We start from the raw sequence: 26,200 nt of genomic DNA on the forward strand, positions 1-26,200 counted from the left end.
TGATCCACACAGTCAAAGGCTTTGGCATGGTCAGTAAAGCAGAAATAGGTGTTTCTCTGATATTCTCTAGCTTTTTTCTGTGATTCAGTGGACGTTGGCAATTTGATCTCTGGTTCCTCTGCCTTTTCTAAATCCAGCTTGAACATCTGGAAGTTCACGGTTCACGTTCTGTTGAAGCCTGGCTTGGAGAATTTTGAGCATTACTTTGCTAGTGTGTGAGATGAGTGCAATTGCACAATAGTTTGAACATTCTTTAGCATTACCTTTCTTTGGGATTGGAATGAAAACTGACCTTTTCCAGTCCTGTGGCTATTGCTGAGTTTTCCAAATTTGCTGGCATATTAAGTATAGCGCTTTCACAGCATCATCTTTTAGGATTTGAAATGGCTCAACTGGAATTCCATCACCTCCACTAGCTTTGTTCATAGTGATGCTTCCTAAGGCCCACTTGACTTTGCATTCCAGGATATCTGGCTCTAGGTGAGTGATCACACCATCGTGGTTATCTGGTTCGTGAAGATCTTTTTTATTTAGTTCTTCTGTGTATTCTTGCCACCTCTTAATATCTTCTGCTTCTGTTAGGCCCATACCATTTCTGTCCTTTCTTGTGCCCATCTTTGCATGAAATGTTACCTTGGTGTATCTAATTTTCTTGAGAGATTGCTAGTCTTGCCAATTCTATTGTTTTCCTCTATTTCTGTGCATTGACCACTTAGGAAGGCTTTCTTACCTCTCCTTGCTATTCTTTGGAACTGTGCATTCAGATTAATATAATCTTTCCTTTTCTCTTTTGCCTTTTGCTTGTCTTCTTTTCTCAGCTATTTATAAGGCGTCCTCAGACAACCATTTTGTCTTTTTTAATTTCTCTGGGGAGTGGATGGTCTTGATCACTGCCTCCTATACATTGTCATGAACCTCTGTCTGTAATTCTTCAGGTACCCTATCAGATCTAATCCCTTGAATCTATTTGTCACTTCCACTGTATAATCGTAACTGATTTGATTTAGGTCATACCTGAATGGTCTAGTAGTTTTTCCTACTTTCTTCAGTTGAAGTCTGAATTTGGCAATAAGGAAGGAGTTCATTATCTGAGCCACAATCAGCTCCCGGTCTTGTTTTTGCTGACTGCATATAGCTTCTCCATCTTTGGCTGCAAAGAATATAATCAGTCTGATTTCGGGATTGACCGTCTGGTGATGTCCATATGTAGAGCCTTCTCTTGTGTTGTTGATAGAGGGTATTTGCTATGTCCAGTGCATTCTCTTGGCAAAACTCTGTTAGCCTTTGCCCTACTTCATTTGTACTCCTAGGCCAAATTTGCCTGTTACTCCAGCTGTCTCTTGACTTCCTACTGAAAAGGCAAAAAGATATGACACTGAAAGATGAACTCCCCAGGTTGGTAGGTGCCCAATATGCTACTCGAGAAGAGTGGAGAAATAACTCCAGAAAGAATGAAGAGACAGAGCCAAAGCAAAAACAGCGCCCAGTTGTGGATGTGACTGGTGGTGGAAGTAAAGTCCAATGCTCTAAAGAACAGTATTGCATAGGAACCTGGAATGTTAGATCCATGAATCAAGGTATATTGGAAATGGTCAAACAGGAGATGGCAGGAGTAGACATTAACCTTTTAGGAAAAATGGGCTGGAATGGTTGAATTTAACTCAGATGACCATTATATCTACTACTGTGAGCAAGAATCCCTTAGAAGAAATGGAGTAGCCTTCATAGTCAACAAAAGAGTCCAAAATGTAGTTCTTGGGTATAGTCTCACAAACGACAGAATGATCTCTGTTTGTTTCCAAGGCAAAGCATTCAATATCACAGTAATACAAGTCTATGACCCAACCAGTAGTGCTCAAGAAGCTGAAGTTGAATGGTTCTATTCAAGACCTTCTATAGAAGACCCACAAGACTTTCTAGAACTAACACTCAAAAAAAGATGTCCTTTTCATTATAGGCGACTGGAATGCAAAAGACATTGGCCATCAGGCAATAAAGGACAGTGTTCTCTGAGAAACAGGAAAGAAAGTGAGCCCTCCAATTGCCCCGCTCTACCATATGGCCTAGAGAAAGTCTCTAGACTGCCCTGTATGGAGAGGGGTCCCTGCAGGGAACAGTGCATAGGGGTCACACAGGGCCAGAAGGTCTTGCTTCAGTAGGAAGGGGAAAATTAATCCTAGACTAAACACAGTTCTGGTCCCACCCAACAGAGTTTTAAAAAAAAAAAAAAAAAGCTCCAAAATCAATTTGTTTCCAAGTAACTAAACTATATCCCAGGGCAAAGTATAAAAATGTTTATAAATACAAAAAAATACAGTACACAGAAAGATGTCTGACATTCAATTCAAAATTAGCAGGCATGTAAACAAGTGGGAAAATACGGCCTATAGTGAAACAAATCAACCAAAATTAACACTTAAATGACATAGATGATAGAATTAGGAGATGGGGACATTAAAGCAGTTATGACAATTTTTTTCTTAATGTTCAAGAAACTAGAGGGAAGAAAATGAAGAAAAAAAGATTAGTTAATTAGAACTTGAAGTCCTAACAATAGAAACTATCTAAAATGAACCAAGAAATGGCTGGGAAAAAAATGAATGAATAGAACAGTCATTGAGCTAGAATCCATAGGATACAGAGGAGAGGATTGCAAGTATTTTAAGACATCATGGGCAGATCTTTTTCTAATTTTATAAAAACTGTGAGCCCACAGATTCATGAAACTTCAGGAGATCCCAGGTACAAGAAATGTGAATAAAGTTAGGGCAAGGCACATATTAATCAAATTGCTTAAAACCAATGATAAAGAGAAAATCTTAAAGGATAAAAGATATTGTATACAGAGGAACAAAGATAAATTGACAGCTGATTTCTTATCAGAAACAATGCAAACTGGAAGACAGTGAGGCAACATCTTTAAAGTACTGAAAGAGAATTTTAAACTTTGAGTTCTCTACCAATTTTAAAATGTCTTTCAAAAGCTAAGATGGAATAAGGAATTTTTTAGACAATTAAAAGCTGAAAGAATTTATCATTAGCCAACCAGAAGCGTAAGAAATTATAAAAGAAGTCCTCCTACAGAATGAATATCATACCAGACAGAAACCTGGATCTACTCAAAGGAATGAAGAGCACCATGAAATAGTACCTACAGAGGTAAACTTTTGAAGACTCTTTGAAAGATAAATGACTATGGAGCAAAAATAATGGAAATGCAGTGACAGGTTTATACCATACATGGAAACAAAATATATTACAGCAACAGCTCAAAGTTCAAGAGGAAGGAATGACCCTATACTTTTTTTTTAGATTCTTACGCTTTATGTGAGGGAGTATAACATCACTTGAAGGTAGACTAAAAAGTTAAATGTGTATCATAAAAACTGAGGAAACCACTAAAATAACACCAGAAGTTATAGTTAATAAAGCAACAATTAAATCATTAAAAATACTCTATCCAAAGAAAGATGAAAAAGAGAAGAAAAAGAACAAAGAATAGATAGGACAAAGAGGAAAAGAATAGCAATAGCAAAAGATAGTAGATTTAAACCCAGCCATATCAGTAATCACATTAAATGTAAATGGTCTAAATATCCAAATTGAAAGACAGAGACTGTCAGATTGGCTAAAAATTCAAGATCCAGCTATATGCTGCCATCAAGAAATCAACTTTAAAGACGTTAGTAGGTTAAAGAAAACAGGCTGGGAAAATGCGAATACCAATCAAAAGAAAGCTGGATTGGTGTCCAAATAGAGCTAGAGCAAATAATGTAGAGATAAAGAGGGTTATTTCATATTTGTAAAGGGGCCATTTCATCAACAGGAGATAACAATCCTACATGTTTATACATCTAATAACCTTCAACATAGATGAAGGAAAACTACAAGGAAAAATAGACAAAGCCACAAATCTAGTAAGGGATTTTAAAACACCTCTCAGAACAAATAGACCGAAATGTAATAAGGATAATGGAAGACTTGAACAGCACTTTAATCCAACTTGACCTCCCTAACTGGATTAAACACACTACTTAACAACATTAGAATTCACATCCACTTCAAATGCAAACAGAATATTTGCCAAATAGACCATATTCTGGGCCACAAATTAATTCTCAGTAAATGTTGAAAGATTCAGATCATACAAAAATAATCTTCCTTAACCACCGAGGAATTAAATTAGAGATCAACAATGAAAGGCATAGGGAAAAACCCCAAACATTTGGAAATTAAATAAGCCACAGAGGAGGAGAAAACATTTGCAGGTCATCTATCTCATGAGGACCTGTATATGGGTAATAAATACATGAAAATAAGCTTATCAATATTAGTCATTAGGGAAATGCAAATTAAGACCATAATGGATACAACTACATAGCTCTTAGAATACCTGAAATTAAAAAGACTGACCATGCCAAGTGTTAGTAAGGATGTGAAAACAATTGGAATTCTCCTACAGAGCTGGTAGGAATGTATAATAGTACAACACCTTTACAAAACAATTTGGTCCTGTCTTTAAAGGCTTCCCTGGTGGCTGACAGTAAAGCGGTCTGACGGTAAAGCCCGCAAAGCGGGAGACCGGGGTTCAGTCCCTGGGTCAGGAAGATCCCCTGGAGGAGGAAATGGCAACCCACTCCAGTATTCTTGCCTGGAAAATTCCATGGACTGAGGAGCCTGGTAGGCTACAGTCCGTGGGGTCACGAAGAGTCGGACACGAGTGAGCGACACTACTTTAAAGGCTAAATATGCACCAACCATATGATCAAGTCATTCCATTCCTTACTCAAGAGAGATGAAATATATATCCATATAAAGGCCTGGACATGCATGTTCACAGCAGTTTGTTTTCTGTACATGCTAAGTCACTTCAGTCATGTCTGGCTCTTTAAGACTTCATAGACTGTAGCCTACCAGACTCCTCTGTCCATGGGATTCTCCAGGAAAGAATACTGGAGTGGGTTGTCATCCCCTCCTCCGGGGGATCTTCCTGACTCAGGGATTGAACCCAGGTCTCTTCAAGTCTCCTGCTATGGCAGGCAAATTCTTTACCACTAGCACCACCTGGAAAGTTCTTGTTTTGTGTACTCTTACAATGAATTTTACACTTGAACATGTGCAGTTTATTGTATACCACACTGCTAAATAATGCAATCTGTTTTTTTTTAAATAAAATTGCTTAAAGTACAGAAACATGAGGGAAATTTTTAAAACAGAAAGATAAATGCACTAATTTTAATTTTCTATGCTACATAACAACTTACCACAAATTTAGCCCTTTTAAAACAACAGATGTTTGTTATCTCACAACTAGCCATGAGTCCAAACCCAGCTTGGCTAAGTTGCCTGCTTCAGGCTAGAGTAAGGGCTATGGTCTCCTGTGAGGCTAGGGATTCTCTTCCAAGCTTGCAGGGTGGTTAGCAGATTTCAGTTCCTTGCAGTTATAGGACTGAGGGCTCAACCTCTTGCTGGCTGTCACTTGGAGGCAACACTTCAGTCTCAGTGGCTACCTATGGTTTTTACCATCTGGCTTTTTATGCCCCCTCATACCATGGGCTTCCCTGGTGGCTCAGTGGTAAAGAATCAGCCTGCAATGCAGGAGACCCGGGTTCAATCCCTGGGTCAGGAAGATCCCCTGGAGAAGGAAATGGCAACCCACTCCAATATTCTTGCAAAGAGGATCCCATGGACAGAGGAGCCTGACGGGCTACAATCCATGACGTCTCACTTGGACATAACTTACCCACTAAACAACAGCATGATAGTTTATCAAAAGCCAGCATGGGGTAAAGTTGAGTCTGCGAAGATAGAGGGACTCTTATCACCTTTGCCATGTGCTCCTGGTTAGAAGTAAGTCACAAGTCTCACCTGCCCTCAGGGAGAGGCAGCTACTGGGAGTCACCCAGTATTGTGAGTAGTGTATATCCAGTTATTGTTGTGTAGTTGCTAAGTCATGTCTGACTCTTTGTGACCCCACAGACTGTAGCCCGCCAGGCTCCTCTGTCCATGGGATTCTCCAGGCAAGAATACTGGAGTGGGTTGCCATTTCCTTCTCCAGGGGAATCTTCCCAACCCAGGGACTGAACCCACATCTCATGTCTCCTGCCTTGACAGGTGGGTTCTTTACGACTAATGCCACCTGGGAAACCCATATCCACAATTTGGCATAGCAAATGGAAATGGAAGCCATAGAAAAGAATCCCCAGGATCATGGCAAAGGGAGATCCCACCATCAGCTGTTTAGTAGGTCTATAGGACGAAGGGCTCCAGCAGGATGGCTGTAAGGAAAACTAGCCTCATGCATAGGCAATGTGAAGGGATGGCCAAGGCTGTCAGAGTGCGTTAGTGCATGAATGATAGGTCTATAGAAAGCTAACCTAATAAAGATACAAGACAGTGATTAACTCTTGGAGAAACAGGGGTTGTACAAGAATGAGAATGTAATCAGAATATGTATGATGGCCCTCCTATGAGTAATATTTGCATTGTCCTAATAAATCCTGATCTGACTGAAAGTAACAATAGCTCTATATTTGAGAGATGGAAAGTGGAGGTGGAGAGAGAACAGGTAGCAGGATATAAAAGATCATTCAGCTGGTATCTGGTCTGAGCCACCGCAAGGAAAAAAAAGAAAGGAAAAAAAAGGTAGCAGAACAATGTAGGCCTCTAGACTTTAAAGTGGTTAAATCAGGTAGTCCCTTGGACGGCAAGGAGCTCAAACTAGTCAATCCTAAAGGAAATCAACCCTGAATATTCATGGAAGGACTGTTGCTAAAGCTGAATCCTTTGGCCACCTGATTCAAAAAGACGATTCATTAGAAAAAACCTTGATGCTGGGAAAGATTGAAGGCAAAAGGAGAAGAGGACAGCAGAGGATGAAATGGTTGGATGGCGCCACCAACTCAATGGACATGAGTTTGGGCAAACTCCAGGAGATAGTGAAGGACAGGGAAGCCTGGCATGCTGCAGTCCATGAGGTTGGTCACGACTTAGTGACTAAACGCCAACAAAAACAAAATTAGATGGCGGAGTGGTCATGAATTGTTTCCTAATTCAGTTTCATGGTCAAGCCTCGGCCAGCCAAATGTCCAGTTGGTAAACAGTAGATAAGACAACTCCTTTGCTTCTGTCCCAAGCCAGCTGTAAAGGGGACTTTAAAATAATGGATACAATTTGCCCCCATCTTGCTATGTTTTCCTGCTGCAGCAGCTTGTTATCTCTGGGGAGGAGCTTTGCCAGGGTGGAGGGGAAGGGAGTTGAAAAGAAAAGGGAAATTACGTGGGCAGCTATGTCTTCAATACCAAGCTCCTTGAAGAAAAGACCAGTTCAGCTAAGTAAAGGCAAGTCGTGATCCCCCATGCCTTCCCCCTCCTCTTTCTTTCTCCTTTATCTTCTCCCTTCTTACAAGAGTTACAGAATAATGATTTAATTGCCAGTAGGACCTTGGGATAAAACAGACGTCCAGAACAGCACAGTTCGTTTTCAGAAGCTTAGGTTCTCAGAAACCAGAATGTGATTACTTAATAGTGAGCTTCCGAACAGTGAAACGTTATTAAATTGATTTGTTTTGCCAAAGCTGGCAGAGGTTCTCCTGGCCTGCCACCTGCCCATCAGAGGGCTGGTGAATGAATATACTGCAAAATTTAAAGCAGAGAGGAGCAGTGTGGGGAGAATTGAGTTCATGCTGCTGCTGTTCACATCATCTTCTTTGGGTTTGTACAGAGAGAGGAATCCTCTTTTTATTTTCCTGAAGACTGAACTCATTTTAAAATCATACCTGTTTTTAGTTTTTCATCATACTTCTAAAGGTGTCTCATAATATTTGTTATCAGTCAAAGACCCTTGTTTGCTTGTTACTTTGTTGTTGTTGTGTGGTCAACTAAGTCATGTCCGACTCTGTGATCCCATGGTCTGTAGCCCACCAGACTCCTCTGTCCTCCGCTGTCTCCCAGAGTTTGCATAAGTTCGTGCCCATTGAGTTGGTGATGCTGTCTAACCATCTCATCCTCGGCCACCTTCTTCTTTTGCCTTCAGTCTTTCCCAGCATCAGGGTCTTTTCCAGTGAGTCGGCTCTCCGCATCAGGGGCCGCATTGGAGATTCGGCTTCAGCAACAGTCCTTCCAATGAATATTCAGGGTTGGTTTCCTTTAAGATAGACTGGTTTGATCTCCTTGCAGTCCAAGGGACTGTGAAGAGTCTTCTCACTTAGGTCCCGGTTAATGGGTCTAGTGCCAGAGTTGATTGTCATTAGTAGGATTGACAGAAAGGGGCCTATTTTAAAATTGCTTATAGAGCCAGAAAAATTAGGATGAAATCTAATGAACCCTTTTTTCTTACACGAGAAACGTATAATTAACATATAAAGAGCCAGTCCATGAAGATGACATTCTTTCTTGTCCTGGATGTCACATGGTGTGGCTTTATGGCCCAGAGCTGCCCATGCAGGAAGCCTGGGGATAAAGCCAGAGCCCAGAGGACAATAGAGAGAAGCCCGCAGGCTGTACTGTGCCACCTCTGGTCTTCCAGGCTCGGGGACAGGAAGGACAGTGTCTTACTGAGCAAGCCAGCATGGAGCTTTCCTGGCAACCACAGCTGAAAACTGATTAAGGGTTCCATCCTTGAAATCAGAACCAAGAAAAGGAAAATAAATTCTTCAGTGTATGTGTGTGGGAGGTGGGGGGGAAGGGTGCGAGGGGGGAGACATCTCAAGTGCAGAGTGGTCTTTGAACTTAAAAAGCTGTAGTATTTGAGTTCTTTAGCTTATGCATGAAAGCTGCCCAGTTTCTTCATTTCCTTTGTTGACATTCAGTCGGTCAGACCCTTCTGCTTCTTATTTGTTTTCCTTTTCTTCTAAAGCACTCTCCCTAATCCCTCATTTTCCAAAAGGCAGGGCCCATTGACTTTACATTATGCAGTTGATCCTTGAACAACAGGGGTTGAACAGGGCGGATCCACTTCTACACAGATTCTTTTTTTCAGTTAAATGTGACAGTACTGCACAATCCAAGGTCTACATTGGTTGAGCCCGAGGATAGGGAGGAAGGGTGGATACTGGGGGCCAACTACAAATGATCCATGGATTTTCAACCTTCCTGGACATCAGTGCCTCTAACGCCCAAATGATTTAAGGGTCAAGTGTAGACTGTGTTGGCAACCACTCTCCTTGAGTCTCCTTTCTCCAGCCACATTCCTTTGTTTAGAAATTACCCTAGTTACCTCTTCTAAGTTTTCATCTTCCTGAGAATCAGATTTCAGAATTGTACATGTGGAATTATCCAAGTCCTGTATTTAACTATATACATACATGTAATATAATCACATGGCCTATATAAGAATAGAAAATTACCTGGGAGTTTGCACTAGAAATTGTTTACATGGGTCACCTCTGGGAAGCAGTATTAGGGGAGCAAGATTTGGCTTTTTACTTTTATTATTTTTTACATCTTGATTGAAAGTACTTTCTTTTTGATAGCATTTTGTTGAAAGTAAGGTTTTTTGAATAATGGAAAAGTTAGTTTGGAACAGGCTTCTTACCCCTAAGAATTATAGTTTCCTTTACAAAAGAAGCGAGAAATAACTGTACTTGCTCAGTCTTTTATTCAAGGCCATTGAAGTAAGTTGGAATCATCTAAGCTCTGTAATACTGGCCCAATATGTGAGCACAATAGAATCATCTTTACAGCCATTGAACTTGACTGCTGTCTTTGAAAGTCAGACGTTAAGAATTTATTATGTTCATCCTTTTTATATAAAAAGCAAAGAATGAAAAGGTTTTTTTGTTGTTGTTTTTTTTTTAACCAAGAAATAGAAAGTGACTTGACCCAAATGATCCACTTTTAATGGTCTCTTCTTCTGGTCACCTTGGTGTCCCCATGGTGAGTGATCAGCAAAGGATTGTGGGTTGAATGAAGCCTCCCTGTCCTTTCGCATAGGAACAGGCATTCACTGGCCACCAGGAGAGGTAAATGCACTCTGAAAAGACATGCGCCAAGCACCCAGAACATCCCTGGCAGTCATGGGCTGTGCAGGAGGTTGTTACCTAACCCAGAAAGAAATCCCAGAGCATCCATCGCCACCAACTCAAGCAGGTGGAATTCCTCTTCATTACCATGACTTGTAATCTCTCTCTTCTTTCCTTTAACTCAGTATTTATACTGGCCATTTTTCCTTGTGTATCATCTTAGAGTAGCTTGTCTAATTATCCAAATGACCATGGGATATAAACAGTCTGTCCCTCACATCCAAAGACCCTGGGGGGAGGGGGGTAACAAAGAAAAAGCGTAGTTGTCCAGAAGTTTTCTTTCTGCTTGTTATGTAACTCTCTAATCATCTTCCATTTTACTCATCTGTTTTAAAATATATTTTTTACAGGCCTAATATTGTCAGGCACTGTATTTACAATACTTTTGCTCAATAGTTTAAATTTTTTTTTTTGTTTGTTTAAATTTTTGACTTGTTGTTTCATCAAAAAGAATCTTTTTACTTAGATTATATCACCATATAAGTAATCATTGCAGTCATTTTGATTGTTTTTAAATTTTTGAAATGAGATGATATGTGTGTTCAGTCATCAATTTGGTGGAGGAAAGAAATAGAAGGGATTCCATTTCGGGTCATGAACTGAAGGAACAAAATAGGTGTGAGTTAAAATGCTTATTTCTTTTTTGAATTAAAACAAACTTGAATGGCTTATCTGGTAGGAAAAAGTAGTAGATTTAAGGAGAAAGCAGAAAAGAAATTATTTCACAAACACAACAAAATTAACTGTGATAACATTTTGGCTAAGTGGTTGGTAAATATGATTCTGTCATTTTATGAAACAGATTTTTGGGTACTTTTTCTACTCATTCTAAGAGTGTTCTACATTTACTTCTGAATGACAAGTTTTAAGTATATGAGTATTTTCTCTTTACTGGTTTTAATGAATATTCATAAAGACTATTCCTACAACTCATCATTTCTCTCAAATAAGCTTAACTCAAAATCAAAGATTTGGAAGATTCATTGTGGCTAAAATTGGGGGCGTGAAGGGCAAAAACGCATGTTTTTCAGCCTTTGTAAAAGAATCCATTAATGCAGCATGACAAGTAAGTACAATTTAGTGGCCCCTGGTTATTTTAAGCAGGAGGCCTTCTTAGAGGGCACACAAATAAAGTCAACATAGATCACCACTGGCCCCAGGCAGAGGGCCAGAGGTCAGCTCCCAAGGGCTGTCCACATTCTTTCCTGTCGTTCTGTGCTGACTCTTGTCTGGGGGCTCCAGTCCTTTGGTAACAGACTTTGCTCAGCAGGACTTTTTTTTTTTTTTTTTTTAATTATTTTTGTCTGTGCTGGGTCTTGGTTGCTGTGTTCAGGCTTTCTCTACTTGCGGCAAGCAAGGGTCTACTTTTCATTGCAGTGATCGGGCTTCTCATCACGGTGGCTCTAGGGGTTGCAATGCATGGGCTTAGTTGTTCCATAGCAGGTGGGATCTTCCCAGATCAGAGATTGAACCTGTGTCCCCTGCACTGGCAGGCAGATTCTTAGCCACTGTACCATCAGGGAGTCCTCAGCGGGACTTTTAGTTTAAAAATACATGGACTGGAGGTGGTTTTGTCCCCAGGGCTGGAAGTCACCCCAGCTCTGCATGCCCCACATGCTTCCTTGTCTATTGTTCATCCCCAATAAACTGGATTCTTGATTCTTGGAAGTGACTATTGCTTCATTGGAAAGAAACATGGGAGTCTTCTGAGAACTCATTTTTCCTCCCATTTGAGTAAAATAAGTTGAAAATAGAGGAAAGACATTTTATACTTCCTGGCATGTAATATCTTGGCTACTTTGAAAAGCTCCCGGTTTTGTGACAGCATCAGAATGACATAAAGACACACGTGCTGATTCAGTGGTTCAGCTCCAGAAAGGACACAAATCACCCTGTCTTTGTCGGTCTTGGTCTGGCACCAGCTAAACATGAATGGCGGAGAGCTGAATTTTCCTCTCTGTAAAAACAGTGTGTGAACAAGCAGGCAGTGCAATTGTGTTGTCCACGATAGAAGCTTCTGTTGTCGCTTGGGTGGGTTGGCCCCAAATGCACCGCCTTCGGGGTTCTTCCTGGGCTTTCTCACCTCGTGGGGATTTAGATCTGATCTGCCTCATACTGAATTCTGCCCTGGAGTGAATATCGTTGCAGCCTTAGAAGCAGTAGCCGTCAAGTCTGGGTCGGGATCCTCACCCGGATCCCTTCGACCTAGGGAGTGAATTAAATTAGAAGTGGAGCTGATTCATTGCGGCTGACTATGATTGCTCATTTCTTCTTCTTTTTTTTAATGTTTTCAACTTTCTATTTTGTAAAATTAGAATATAACCAATTAACAGTGTTCCAATAGTTTCAAGTGAACAGCAAAGGGACTCCACCACACGTATACATGTATCCATGTGTGTGTGCATGTTCAGTCATTCAGTCATGTCCGACTCTTTGCAACCCCATGGACTGTAGCCCACCATGCTCTTCTGTTCATGGGATCCTCCAAGCAAGAATACTGGAGCAGGTTGCCATTTCTTTCTCCAAGGGATCTTCCCGAGCCAGGGATTGAACCTGCATCTCCTATGACTCCTGCATTGGCAAGTGGATTCTTTACCACTGAGCCACCCGGGAAACCCATATATGTATCCATTTTCCCCCAAACTCACCTCCCATCCAGGCTGCCACATAACATTGAGCAGAGTTCCATGTGCTATATATATAGCAGGTCCTTGTTGGTTATCCATTTTAAATATAGCAGTGTGTACATGTCCATCCCAGCTATAAAACGTTGATTCCTTTTTCCAAATCCATATCCGCACACAGATCATAAAGACATCTTTAAATATTCATGTCAGAATGCAATTAGGTAGGAAAACTGCTGTAGAATAACTGGTATGACTGTAGCCCAGGCAACTGAAAAAAATATGAACCGTTCTCACCAGCGTCCTTTGTGTTTGATGTCTCAGTGCTAAAGCATTAAGCGTGGGTTTCTTTCTGGGTTCTCCTAGGAGAAGCCACTGTAGTAACCAGAGAAAAATGTTACCCCTTTGCTAGGAACAGAAACCTCAGGAGGATAAGTAGCCATCCGGATACCAGAAGCTTTAGAGTCCGGGAAGTCCCCACCTACAAGCAGGTTGTGTGCCAGAAATTGTTTGTAATTCATTGCTTGAAACCCAGAGCACATTTTCCTGGAGGCAGGCTATCAGTGGTGTCTCAGAAGCCTCTTTAGCCCATAATACACTGCAGAGCAGTCCTGTGTGGTCAGCAGGGCAGGAGCCGGCCACTCTATCACGGTGTTTTACATCTGGCCGTGTAGACCCCTGTCATTCAGTCCCGGAGGTCATGGGACCACAGGTGCGCAGGTTTCCTCCCTGACTTGCAGCTCAGGAAGAAGTAGCAACACGTTATCAAGGCTGAAAGGGCTTTCCTCACCGCTCCTCCTCAGCCCCTTCCCTTCGAGCTCCCTTTCCCAGAGCTAGAGCGAACGGTGGGAGAGGCATGCTAGGGCCCACTGACGAAGCCAGCCCTACTCCGGTGGTCACGTGCACACGAGTCTCCTGGAGATGAGCCGAAATTGCAGGTTCTGATTCAGCTGGCCGAGGGCGGGCCCTGAGAGACTGAATTTCCCGCAAGCTCCTGGGTGACGGCGATGCTGCTGGTCCACAGTCTCCCTCCCCAGTTTGAGTAGCAAGAGCCTGTCAGCCTCACAGGAGGGAAGAGTGGGTGGTGGATAGGGAATCCTGCCACTGCAGAAAGGACCTTAAGAGTGAGAGAGCTGAGATCTGAGACAGAGGCTTTATCTGGGTTCCTTTTGTGTTGAGAACTTTTGGCCAGGTGGGGAAGAAGTGGGTAATGCTAAAGTTGATAGGGAGCACTCTCCAGGAGCCTCAGTCTCTGGCTCCTGGACGCGTGTTTAGTGTGTGAGCCTCACCAGAGGGAACCAGGCGGCTTCTCCTGCTCACCAAGGGTCTCTGGTGCAGGTGGACAAAGAGTGTACTTTGCAAAACCAATCTGAACACAGTGCAGCAAAGTGGTGAGGAACACGGGCCTAGTTTTAATTCTGTCTCCACCACTGACCAGCTGTGTGTCCTTGAGCACATCCTTTGTGCCTAAGGATCCTGTCTTCAGGCTTCCCAGGTGACACTAGTGGTTAAAAAAAAAGAAAGAAAGAAACCCGCCTGCCCCTGCAGGAGACATAAGAGACGTGGGTTCGATCCCTGGATCAGGAAGATCCCCTGGAGGAGGAAATGGCAACCCACTCCAGTATTCTTGCCTGGAGAATCCCATGGACACAGCAGCTTAGCAGGTTACAGTCCATGGAGTCACAGAGAGTCAGACGCAACTGAAATAGCTTAGCATGCACACATCCTCTGTCTTCATCAGTAAAGTAAGGTTAAAATTAGTGCCTACCTCTAAGGGTAATGGGAAATTAAGTTATCCACATAGAGTATAAAGTGCCCACACAGTGGCGATAGTGGTGGTTAAATGAGTAATTTGAGATTACAGGCTTGGAATTCAGTTTCTCATTTGACTGTTTGTTACTTGTGTGGTTGTGGGTTAGTTGCTAAGTCGTGTCTGACTCTTGCAACCCCATGGACTAGCCCGCCAGGCTCCTCTGTCCATGGGATTTTCCAGGCAGGAATACTGGAGTGGGTTGCCATTTCCTTCTCCAGGGGATCTTCCTGACCCAGGGATTGAACCCGGGTCTCCTGCATGGCAGGCAGATTCGTTACCAACTGAGCTGCCAGGGAAGCCCCTATTACCTTTGCAGCCTTGGGCAAATGACTTCACACCTCTGACATTATGTTCCTTGTAACATGGAAATGATAAAAGTACCTACTTCATCAGGTTTGGGGAATGATGAAAAAAAGTAAAGCATTGGGGATTCCCCTTCAGTCCAGTGGTTAGGACTCCACACATATACTGCAGCAGGCACAGATTCTCTCCCTGGTTGGGCAGCTAAGTGCAGCTAAAAAGAAAAAAAAATAAAGTAATAAGAAAAAGGTAAAGTGCTTATACAGTGCTTGGCACATAGTAAGTTCTCAATAAACAACAGTTCTAGCTGGTAAAGTAGACCAGTTGGAGAACAGGAGTTTTCAAACCGTGTTCCAAAGTCAGTGGTTTTACCAAAATGTGCCTTGGGGGTGGTCAGGAGGCTGTCATTGGTCCCATCCACACCCACTGTCGCCTTCAGCCGAAGGGGCTCATCTTTGTTGGGCTTCAGCATCAAGATTTGACTTAGAAAAAAAGGTTTACAAGTCACTATTTGGGAGCTATGGTGTCTTGTGGGACCATGGGGGGATTTCCTTTCCTTGAGCAAAGATTGAAATAGCAGATGGTAGATATAAAAGGATACGTGTATATATAACCCAAAGTTTCATGGGGCTGAACTAAATTATAGAGTTAATTTATGTTGTTGGATGGACATTGTCCAGAGTGATCACTCTGCAGCATGGCTAATGATGTAATCTCTTGTTCTCTCCCCTAGATGAGCACCATGCCAGGACTGCCGACTCGGCCCTGCTTCTACGACATAGATCTTGATACAGACACAGAGCAGGTTAAAGGCTTGTTCTGAGTGAGCAAGATTTTCACAGGACCCGATTCAGGTAGGCTGTTGGGCTTTTCACTTTTCCTTTCTTTCTTTGCTTTCTTTTTTCCCTAGTTCAGATCTCTTTTTGTTTTATTTTTTTTTTATATTTATTACGCAAATGGCCTGATATGTAATTTCCTCACTTGGTTACTGTGAACCCCTACCTAGTTACAATCATGACCGGGGTCACTCCTGGGTATGGATTTGTTTTTAGATGGTTAGCTCCTTGGTTTGCCTGGATTCCATTCCAATGAAAGTCAATCATGCCATCTCTGAATATAGATTTGTTTAAGACGTCTCTTGCCCTAACTAAGGAGTCCTGTAAACTCATTACTCTTTTTCTAGAATTAGGACTAATATCTGCTGTCATCAGCTCCACCACCTTTACCTTCTACCGCACATCTCTTAGTCCAGAGTTAGAAGCATGTGATCAAGGACTCCCAGTGTGTTCCTTTCCTGGGGTTGCCATAACAGTGTCACAACTGGGCGACTCAAACAACAGATGTTTATGCTCCCACAGTCTGGAGGTGAGAAGTCCGAAGTCAAAGTGTCATCCAAGGGCCATGGACTCAGATTCTGGCAGAATCCTTGCTGGCCTTTTCCTGGCTTCTGGTGGTGGCCATCCATACTTGTCAGCCCTCTGTCTCCTCCGTGTCTCTTCCTAAAAAGACACCAGGCACATTGAATGGCAGCCTGCCTTTCTGACCTCATCTTGATTTGATTTGATCTGCTAAGACCCTGTTTCCAGGTGAAGTCACTGTCATGGGTACTAGGTCAGGACTTCAGTGTACCTTTGGAGGATACAATGTAACTCAGAGCATTGTCACACAGCAGGTGGTTGGGCTCTTATAACACTGGAAGGATTCAGAGATGGGACAGATTCCCTAGCTCCAAGGGTCCTGTGAGTCACAGGAAAGGACAGGGCTGCAGATCCCTTGATGACTCACCGTCCACACAGTGTTGAGGGTTGGGCTTGCCTTGGAGCTGGCTTAGGCAGCCCAGAGCAGAGGGGGTGTGGGGCTTTGGTCTCATTCACGTCTGCCCCTCTGTCCTGCGACCACACCTGCTGGCTTCTGCCCTGGCTTCCCATCACGAAGAACACCCTCCTAATTCTCCCTGGAAAACTCTCCATCAGAAGTTGAGAGACCTGGAGCTGCTCTTCCCCACCCGCATATCAAACACGTCCTCAGCGTATTCTCAGGATGCTTTCCTTCCCCACAAACACCCCGCTCCTTCTCCCACTCCCTCCAGTTCCTGGTCCTTAGCCCAGTAGCTTTCCCTCTTGCCAGCATATTCTGGGCCTTCCAGATGAGCTTGTTTGACCTGAAGACCCTTCTTTCCGGTTGTCCCTGAGTTATGCCCTAAGCCAGCCACACAGGACGCTCAGCTTTTGTTTGTTCCACCTGTTGGTTGTGTTTGTTGTAGAGTCTCTTAGTCATGTCTGACTCTTTTGAGATCCCATAGACTGTAGCCCACCAGGCTCCTCTGTCCATAGGATTCTCTGAGCAGGAATACTGGAGTGGGAAGCCATTCCCTTCTCCAGGGGATCTTCCTGACCCAGGGATTGAACCTGTGTCTCCCGCTTAGCAGGTGGATTCTTTATCACTGAGCCACGTGAGAAGCCGCTTTGTTTAACTACTGAGTTAACACGGGGATTTGTTTTTGTTTTTTGTTAAGTCTCTGTTACTGTTACACTGAAGACTTAGGCTAGGATGAGCAAGGTAAAAGACAAATTAATACAAAGTTTGGGATTTGGGTTGTGTGTGTGGTACTCTTGCTGAGGAGTGAGAACTGTATTTAGTTTTAACCACAACCACACTTCATATCTTTGTCATTACTGATGAAGAAAACTGCAGAAAATGAACTAAGGGAGGCTGATTTAACAGAGAAGCCCATAAACTTGAGCTTTGATAACAGTTCTTTTGGTCTTTTGATACAACGGTGCATGTGTATGTGTGTGAAGGCCTGGGGTTTCCCAGCCAAACCTTGGGGAAAATCACAATATCATTTCTCTGAAACTTTGTGTTGACCCTGTCCAGACTAATCTCTCTTGTCATGTCAACCCATCATACCACATTTCTGCCACTTAATTGTTTTTCTCCAGAACAATAATGTGCAATTCTTTCCTCTCTCTGGGACATTTCTTTTCCAGTCTTTTGGTCCATTTTCATTTGCTCGCCAAAGAGGTCATGTAAATCTAATTATTCCTTAATTATCGCAGTTAAGACTCAGGTAATGCCAGACAGCACCTGCTCAGCTTCACCCACACCTACACCTAAACACTGGTGTCCTCGTTCCCTTGGCAAGTGTCCCTTTGGACTTTAAGTAAGGACTGAGCAGAGTTTCAGGGTCAGGACACTGGCCTGTGGGGAATCCCTCCAATGGGCCAGGTATTGTGCTAAGCACCCCTTGCAGGCAGGTGTTGTCCCGAGAAGTTAAATCCTTCCTGTGGTCACTGAGGGGGGAAGCCGAGGGATGACCCTGATTCACCAGACGGCAGAGGAATCGTATTGCCTTTCCACTCTCAGCCCTACCTCTTGCTCCACAGCTATATCAGGAATTGCTTCGCCATCCCCGGTCACGTGTCACTCTGGCCCCAACACCATGCGATGGGTAGTAGTGTTAGGTCAGAGTTACGGAAACTCTGGCCCAGAGACGTCAATCACTGGCTCAGGTCGCACATCTGAGAAGTACCAAAGCCAACCCAGATCCTCTTACTCTTGGTCTCACCCCATCATTTCTGCCCCAAACCAAACCATTTTCGCGGGGTAAATGAATTTTGGCCCGTTCTGGAAGATGATAACCAGTTCTTTGAACAGACTCATAATTTGGGGATAACCAGGTGAATTTTTTTTTAATAACAAAATTATTTGAGTATTAAAAGCTATGACTTTGTCAAAATTCTTTTCAGTCAGGGTATACTAGAGCTTCCTCTTAACTCTCTCTTCAAATGGCTTTTCCCACTCACTTATGCAAGACTTCTTTCTTTGGTGTGAATTGCCAAACCCTGTTGTAGGCTTGGTGGGCAGTAGTTCAAAACCCATCACTTCACCCTGCCTGAATAACTACAGATGATCCAGTAATAGAAAACCACTGTACAAAGCAAACATTCCCTCTTGGGGTCTCCTTAGAATAATGAACCCACAGACTAACACTCAGAGGTCTTTGGCTATTAAAAATGCATAAAATAAAAATTCTAAAGCTCGAGTGATAACTCCGATTTGGGCACATTTTGGGAGAGGAAATGTTCGGTGGGTTGCTCTGCTCACACGGTGTTCAGACTCCAGATCTTTCTGTGGACTCAGCGGCAGAGCATCACTCTTCTTACTCTGCACGATGCGTTGCAGACGTGACTTGTCCCATGTGGAAGAAGCGTCTCCTTTCGTCCCTTCCACTTCCTCTCCTTCCCTGTTCATCTCACCTTCCAGGAAATGGTGAGACTTCCTACAATCGAGAGGTGTCAAGAAACCACCACAATTTGAGTTCTTGATTCTTCTTTCCAAACTTTCCCTGTCATGCTTTTGCCATTGTCAGAATAAGGGCACGATTCATTCTTCTGGATGTTACCAAGTGGAACTAATTAAAATAAGTTGTTTGCCCCAGTGAAACTGATCCTGTGACATTACTGGTCAGTCTTTTGTTAGAAGATGACTGAATTTGAGGGCTTGACTCCCCACTCCTTTGGATTTCTTGTTTTGAATCTTTATCATATTTCTGAGTCTTGGCAGGATTCAAATGAATTCAAGAAAGCCTGGCAGATTTCCTGAAGGATTCAGACACTCCCTTACCTCATTCTGATGTGCAAAGTTATGATTAGTATGGAATCAAATTGACTCTGGTCCTGCTATCATTGTTTTTCTTGAATTGCACATGCAGAAAGGAGTATAATGTTAATACCAGTTCATTTTCTTCCCCAAACTGTCTTCAGAGCAGAAAGTTTCAGTGATATTTAATAATCATAAGTTAATCTTGAGTGGCTGCTGCCTGCAAGCCTTCTGTGGACAGAGTCTCTGATCCTCAGACTATAAACTATAGAGTTTCGGGGTTTCTTAGGGTTGCTCCTGAGCGCTATGATTTTAATCCTGAAACTGTCTTTTCAAGAAGCAGCTCAAAAATTGTTCCTCCTCATTGTGTTTCAAGAAAAAGGTCTTCAGTTCCTCACGTGAAGCCATCCTTGGAGTAGAGTGAGCCCCTGTTTTCCACTCCCAGGCAGGAGCCAAAACAGGCTGGAAGCCCAAGCTACTTAAATAAAAGATTGTGATAATTAAATCTAAGGTGACATTTGTAACATCTCTGAAAGATGGTGATAATTAACTCTCCCCTATCTAACTGAAAGGGAATGTTTTGAAGCTTGACAGCTGTGAGATTCTTAATTAATTCGCTTTTAAAGGAAGCTTTTCCTGGGAGCAGGGGGTCTAATAATCTTTTTTTTTTTAAATAAGGCACGGAAAATAGTATTTCTGAAAACTCTGGAAACATGATTTTTCTAATAACTTTAAATCTATATGTGGCTAATATATAAGAAATTCCTGGTCAATGAAAAAAGAAAAGTTTTAGTTATGACATTAGTTATAATTGACTACCTGTTTTAAAAAGGTTAGAACTTGTAAAGTAGAGGAAAAGTTTTGACTAAATGCTGTGAACCTGAAATTCTCTCCATTTCACTGAAGCCATTTTTTAATCAGACATTCAGACTGGTTATTAATCACCCAGTGACTGTTACACACCTTAACTAATAAGAGATGCAGAGTCAATTCTTCTCGATTCAAAAGCAAATCACCTTTCAGCTTTTAAAAATTGTCAAAATATGTCAGCATCAACTTTACAAATACTGTTGAGGCTGACTTTTTATTTTAAAGTCACATTGGTAGCATATTTAACTTTAACCTCTATTATTCAACAATGGGAACCAATAAAAGATGGTTTTCAGCAAAGAAAACCCAAGAGCCGAGTGTTATTACCAGTAATTGATATAAGGGTGTGTGCTGTGTGTGCGTAGCACTTGGTCATGTCTGACTCTTTGCAACCCCATGGACTGTAGCCCGCCAGGCTCCTCTATCCATGGGGATTCTCCAGGCAAGAATACTGGAGTGGATTGCCATTCCCTCCTCCAGGGGATCTTCCCAAACCCAAGGATCGAACCCAGGTCTCCCACATTGCAGGTGGATTCTTTACCATCTGAAATTTTCTTAAATAAAGAGAGAACAACTCCTTTCCTCTATGAGATGTGTGTGTGTGTGTGTGTGTGTGTGTGTGTGTGTGTGTGTGTGTGTGCACGCGCGCGCTTCTTCTATCCCCAAGACTGCTATAACAGATACTTGGTGGTTTAAAATACCAGAAACATATCCTTTTGTGGTTCTAGAGGCTAGAAGTCTGAAATCAGTATTAGTAGGCTGAAATCTGGAACCTCCTGGCTGACACGTCTTAACCCGCCTGCCAATGCAAGAGATGTAAGAGACGGTGATTCCATCCCTGGGTCAGGAAGTTCCCCTGGAGAAAGAAATGGCAACCCACGGCAGTATTCTTGCCTAGGAAATTCCATGGACGGAGGAGCCTGGCGGGCTGCAGTCCATGGGGTTGCACAGAGTCAGACACGACTGAAGCGACTTAGCACACACTCACAGGCCGAAATCAGGGTGCCAACAAGGCCGCACCCCATCCAGAAGAGGCGCTTGGAAAGGGTCCCTTTCTTGCCTCCTGTATATTCCTGCGGCTGTCAGCAGGCTGTGTCTTGTGGCCACGTCACTCCAAGTTCTATTTTCCAAAAGATGTCTTATTAAATAAAGTTCTACAATTGTTTTTTCCCCCACTGAATAAACACCAGACAACTGATTCATTTGCACGTTCACTCTTGCATTTCTGATTTTTTTTTTAATGCATAATCAGACTTTCTATACCCACCCTTTGAGTTTTCTGAAAATATAGAACCACAGATCTAAGCCCTTTCAAATACTAAGTCATTGGTATAGAGGTCACATGGTTAATCCGAGGGTCTTCCACCAAGCCCACCCTCACCCCCGCCACCCCCACAGCACAGCACCCCTCTTCCCTCCCCAGGAGTCACCATGCCTCCCGTCTGAGGTCGCCAGAGCCATTGATGTGAGGCTGGCATGGCCCTGAGCGGAGAAGCAAGGTCTGCACCAGGGAAACTTCCCTTCCTAACATCAAAAATATTTTCATTTTGATAATGTTTATTATGCTTGCGTTCCTTCTGTTTTCTGTTTACTTCCCTGACTTGAATCAGGCATTAGGGGAGTATTTGGAATTCCTCGTCCCCTGCCTTCATCAAGGTCTTCTGTTCTGAAGCTAATCCAGCATCCTTTCTGACTCCAGACCCTGCACTCAGCTGTGGGAGGCCGGCTCGCTGTATTCCAGCCGAGTTTGAACTCTTGGCCCAGTAGATAAATTCCTCCATGTATAAATTCAGATCAAAGGCCAAGTGCTTATATTTACATTTCTCCTGGTGAACACTTTTTTTTTTTAACTTAGGTGTCTTGTTTATTCTTTTTAAAATGTGGTTTGATCACTTCTTTTCCTGAAAGACTGCAGGATTTACAGTGGCAGAGAGTCTTAGCATCCTTTGTGAGAAAACAGCAAAGCTTTAACAGTAGTAAGAAATTCCAGATCCACTCACTTCCATTCTTGTCCTAGAGGAATTTTTCAGACTGTGCTTTCTGAGTCTATGATAAAAGTGAAACTGAAATCCAAGGCAACAAGCTTCCTAATCTAAAACCCTGGGATGTTCCCATTCAACAGGATCCTGGAAACTTGTAGATCCCAAATTTAGAAGTCAGAAGATTTCAGCCGTGGCCCCCAAGCAAAATCTTTTCGGAAATTCAGAACTGCAAACTGCCATGTCCATGCTGGCTCGGTCCTAAGTGGTGCAGAATCGGATTCTCCACTGCTTATAAGTAAAAAGACTCCAAGCAGTGATCCCAGCCTTGTCTTGTGAATAGAATCACTTATCTGCTCTCAAATTTTCTTGGATTCTCCAGCTTTAGAGCTATAACATATGAACAGTTTGACACCAGAGGAAAAGGCCATTCTTAAACCACTGAAATTTTGTTTTTTCTTCTGTCTTTCAGGCTCCACAAATGCAAACTACTCCTTGCCTTTTTGCTGCAGTTGGAGAAGAAAGTGAATTTGAAATATGCTGTTACGCAATGCTGGGGAAATGGTGAAATAGGCCAAAGATTTATTCTTCGTTCAAGACAGATTCTGTTTGCAACAGAGTCTAGCATTCAGGAAAAGGACCTCCCCCAAGTCTTGAAAGAAACTAATTTATTTTCTGTTTCTGCAGAGTTTACATGATTTCCCACTGCTTACACTTTAGAACGTTTATTTTATGGGGGCTGCGGGATTAAAAGAGTGTGAACGAACAGGTAACATTTTCCACCATGGAGTTTTCTATTTGGTCTTCGAACTGAAAATAAACATGTATGTAGAAAGCCAACCAACATGTTTTCAGTGCCAGATAAAACTCCCTGCTCTCTCGAGGTAGCTATTCATGGTGGGGTTGTTACCTGACACTGATTTCCTGGAAAACTGTCAATGCAACCAGAGCTTTATAAACATAACAAGGGAAAAATAACAGAGAAATATCAGGTCAATTATGAAATCTTCTGACCGCTGGCAGGTTGTAATATCCTTTGGAACAAAGTGCATTTTATATCCAGAATGACTTTTGAGTGTCAGGGAAGTTTACATCACTTACCTAAAAACTAATGGGTTTATGCTAGCTTCTTCCACCATTGAGTGAATCTCAATGGCCATTAAGCTCCCGAAGGCCTATAGGGCAAGAGACGTGACTCTTTAAGGTTGGGTGGTTGGCAAATGTTTTTCCATTTGTCCCACCCTTAAATTGGGCTAAAGAATGTTCTATGGCCTGTTTCCCCCCTCCCGGGAGTTCCTGACCCTTTCCTGTTTCCATTTTTTTCCCTACAATAATATAAAATTATATAAAAGTTAAAACAAAACCAAGGATTCAGGAACAAACAAGCAGTGATTGTCCTCTAAGCAGTATAAGTAAAATGGTAACCATAAATATCTTAAATGTCCCACAGGCACATCCTGCAAAAGTCTTTTTGCCATCAGATCCTGTACGTTCTTGCACTGTACCCTCAGTGACCCTGCTTATTAGCTGCTCTGCCCATAGTGTATCTTTATGTGCAGTTTGATTTGTTCCAAAACACTGTTGAATAACTAAAATGCCTCCCCATGCAAAGACTGCCCCAAGAATAATTTTACTTCATGTTTCTAAAGTGTCACAGTCCCATTGTCATCCTCCCCACCCACCTCTCTGTCCTTGTTGTTTATTTGAGTGTCTGCTTCTCCAGATAGCCAATGAACTGGTATCTCCGGTATATAAACCTATTTCAAGATTATGAGGATTCACAGTCAACTCGTTCTCTGTATGAATGTGCCCAGTAAACAGCCTTTCTTTCAAAGTGAAGCCTTTCTTTCTTTTTTAAGGTTTATTTATTAATTTTTGGTTATGCTGAGTCTTCGATGCTGCTCACGGGCTTTCTCTAGCGGTGGCAAGCGGGGGCTGCTCTTCGTTGCGGCGCTCGGGCCTCTCATTTTCGTGGCTTCTCTTATTGCAGAGCTCAGGCTGTAGGGCGTGCAGGCCTCGGTAGCTGTGGTGCATGGGCTTAGCTGCTCCACATCATGTGGGATCTTCCCCGACCAGGGCTTGAACTCATGTCCTCTGCAATTGGCATGTGGCTTCTCAACTGCTGGCCCACCAGGGAAGCCCCTTTCGAAGTGATTTTTTTTTTTTTTTTTTTGCGAAGTGATTTTTAAGTAAATCCCTTCTGCTGCTTCTTTTTCTCTGCCATTTAAAGTTGCCTTTTCTGTTTTTGAAAATGTTTTAGAAAAAAAATAATCTTACAAACCTATATTCCAAGGACTTTAGGCCTGAGACTTCTTTCCTTACCCGCTTTGACTAGGCAAGTCACCAGTTCCTTTAAAAAAAAAAAGGAGGGGGACAAAAGCATCCTGAACACAGATATGGGAGAGCCTCACTCCCACTGAAGGGTGTGCTTTCCAGGTGTTGCTGGGAACCCTGCAGCTCTCCCCTCATATGGGCTTGTTTTAACTCCTCGAGATGTCATAACTCATGTCCCGATGGATTTGTTTTCTTTTGTGCGCTAACCCTACTAGGATACACTCCTGCTGAGTGATAAGCAGTCTCCACTGAGAAGAAAGGTCTTTGGCAGGTTAATTAATGGGCTGATCATCTCATGGTGACTCAAGGCATCCACGGGTGGGAGAAGATGTTATTTTAGAAAAGAGCTAAGTTACCTACCAACTCTTCTGAGGCCAAGACATGACAGAAAAAAAAAACAAAAAATCACATGACCTTTGGCATGGTGGGATTTAGGAACCTTCCCAAGAAGGGTAGACCCTGATTCCTCTCTGCCTCTGTAACCAAAATGTAAGAAACTGTTAACAGACCAGAAATGTGAGAGCCCCAGTGACCCACCATAGCACACAGACATGTGGCCTTGCCCCCTCTCTGCTCAGCGTCCTAAAGTAACACCTGCAAAGGTTAAGACCCCGACCAGAAGGATCCTTTGAAAACTGACAGAGGAACACACTATAGAGATTAAAAAAAAGCAGGGGAGAGGTGACTGGGGACTCAGAAATGTAGCAGCAAGGCAATTAGCCAGTCCGTTCAGTTAGTCATTGCAGGCAGTTTCCTTACCATCTGAGCCACCTGGGAAGTCCCTAGGAAGGGCCACATCCACAGATTTGCATGTTACTTTTGTGGCTCGGATGGTAAGGAATCTGCCTGCAATGCAGGAGACCCGGGTTCGATCCCTGGATCAGGAAGATCCCTTGGAGATGGGAATGGCAACCCACTCCAGTATTCTTGCCTGGAGAATGCCATGGACAGAGGAGCCTGGTGGGCTGCCGTCACAAAGAGTTGGATATGACTGAATGACTTAACACTTTCACTTTTATATAAATGTATATGTACAAGGGAGTAAAAAGTAAGTAGTAATCAGTTCAGTTCATTTCATTCACTCAGTCGTGTCTGACTCTTTGCGACCCCATGAACCACAGCACGCCAGGCCTCCCTGTCCATCCCCAACTCCCAGACTCCACCCAAACCCATGTCCATTGAGTCAGTGATGCCATCCAACCATCTCATCCTCTGTCGTCCCCTTCTCCTCCTGCCCTCAATCTTTCCCAGCATCAGGGTCTTTTCAAATGAGTCAGCTTTTCGCATGGTGTAGCCAAAGTATTGGAGTTTCAGCTTCAACATCAGTCCTTCCAATGAACACCCAGGACCTATCTCCTTTAAGATGGACTGGTTGGATCTCCTTGCAGTCCAAGGGACTCTCAAGAGTCTTCTCCAAACCACAGTTCAAAAGCATCAATTCTTCGGCGCTCAGCTTTCTTCACCGTCCAACTCTTACATCCATACATGACTACAGGAAAAACCATAGCCTTGACTACATGGACCTTTGTTGGCAAAGTAATGTCTCTGCTTTTTAATATGCTTTCTAGGTTGGTCATAACTTTCCTTCCAAGGAGTAAGTGTCTTTTAATTTCATGGCTGCAATCACCATCTGCAGTGATTTTGGAGCCCAGAAAAA

The 26,200-nt window shown here is 42.8% G+C and overlaps 1 protein-coding gene across 5 annotated transcripts in view; it reads left to right on the forward strand.

The window, feature by feature from the left end:
* The window catches only part of MTHFD1L (methylenetetrahydrofolate dehydrogenase (NADP+ dependent) 1 like), a 174,077-nt gene extending 151,028 nt beyond the window's left edge, over positions 1-23,049 (forward strand). For all 5 annotated transcript variants that reach the window (XM_043888033.1, XM_043888036.1, XM_043888034.1 and 2 more), the window contains 2 exons: positions 15,492-15,612; positions 22,682-23,049. In XM_043888033.1, coding sequence (XP_043743968.1) covers positions 15,492-15,581 — 90 coding nt within the window. In that variant the 3' untranslated portion in view covers positions 15,582-15,612; positions 22,682-23,049. The remainder of the gene's footprint in view (positions 1-15,491; positions 15,613-22,681) is intronic.
* Positions 23,050-26,200: the final 3,151 nt, after the last annotated feature.

The sequence above is a fragment of the Cervus elaphus genome, chromosome 26 (assembly GCF_910594005.1).
Source record: "Cervus elaphus chromosome 26, mCerEla1.1, whole genome shotgun sequence".
In the NCBI taxonomy this organism is placed as follows: Eukaryota; Metazoa; Chordata; class Mammalia; order Artiodactyla; family Cervidae; genus Cervus; species Cervus elaphus.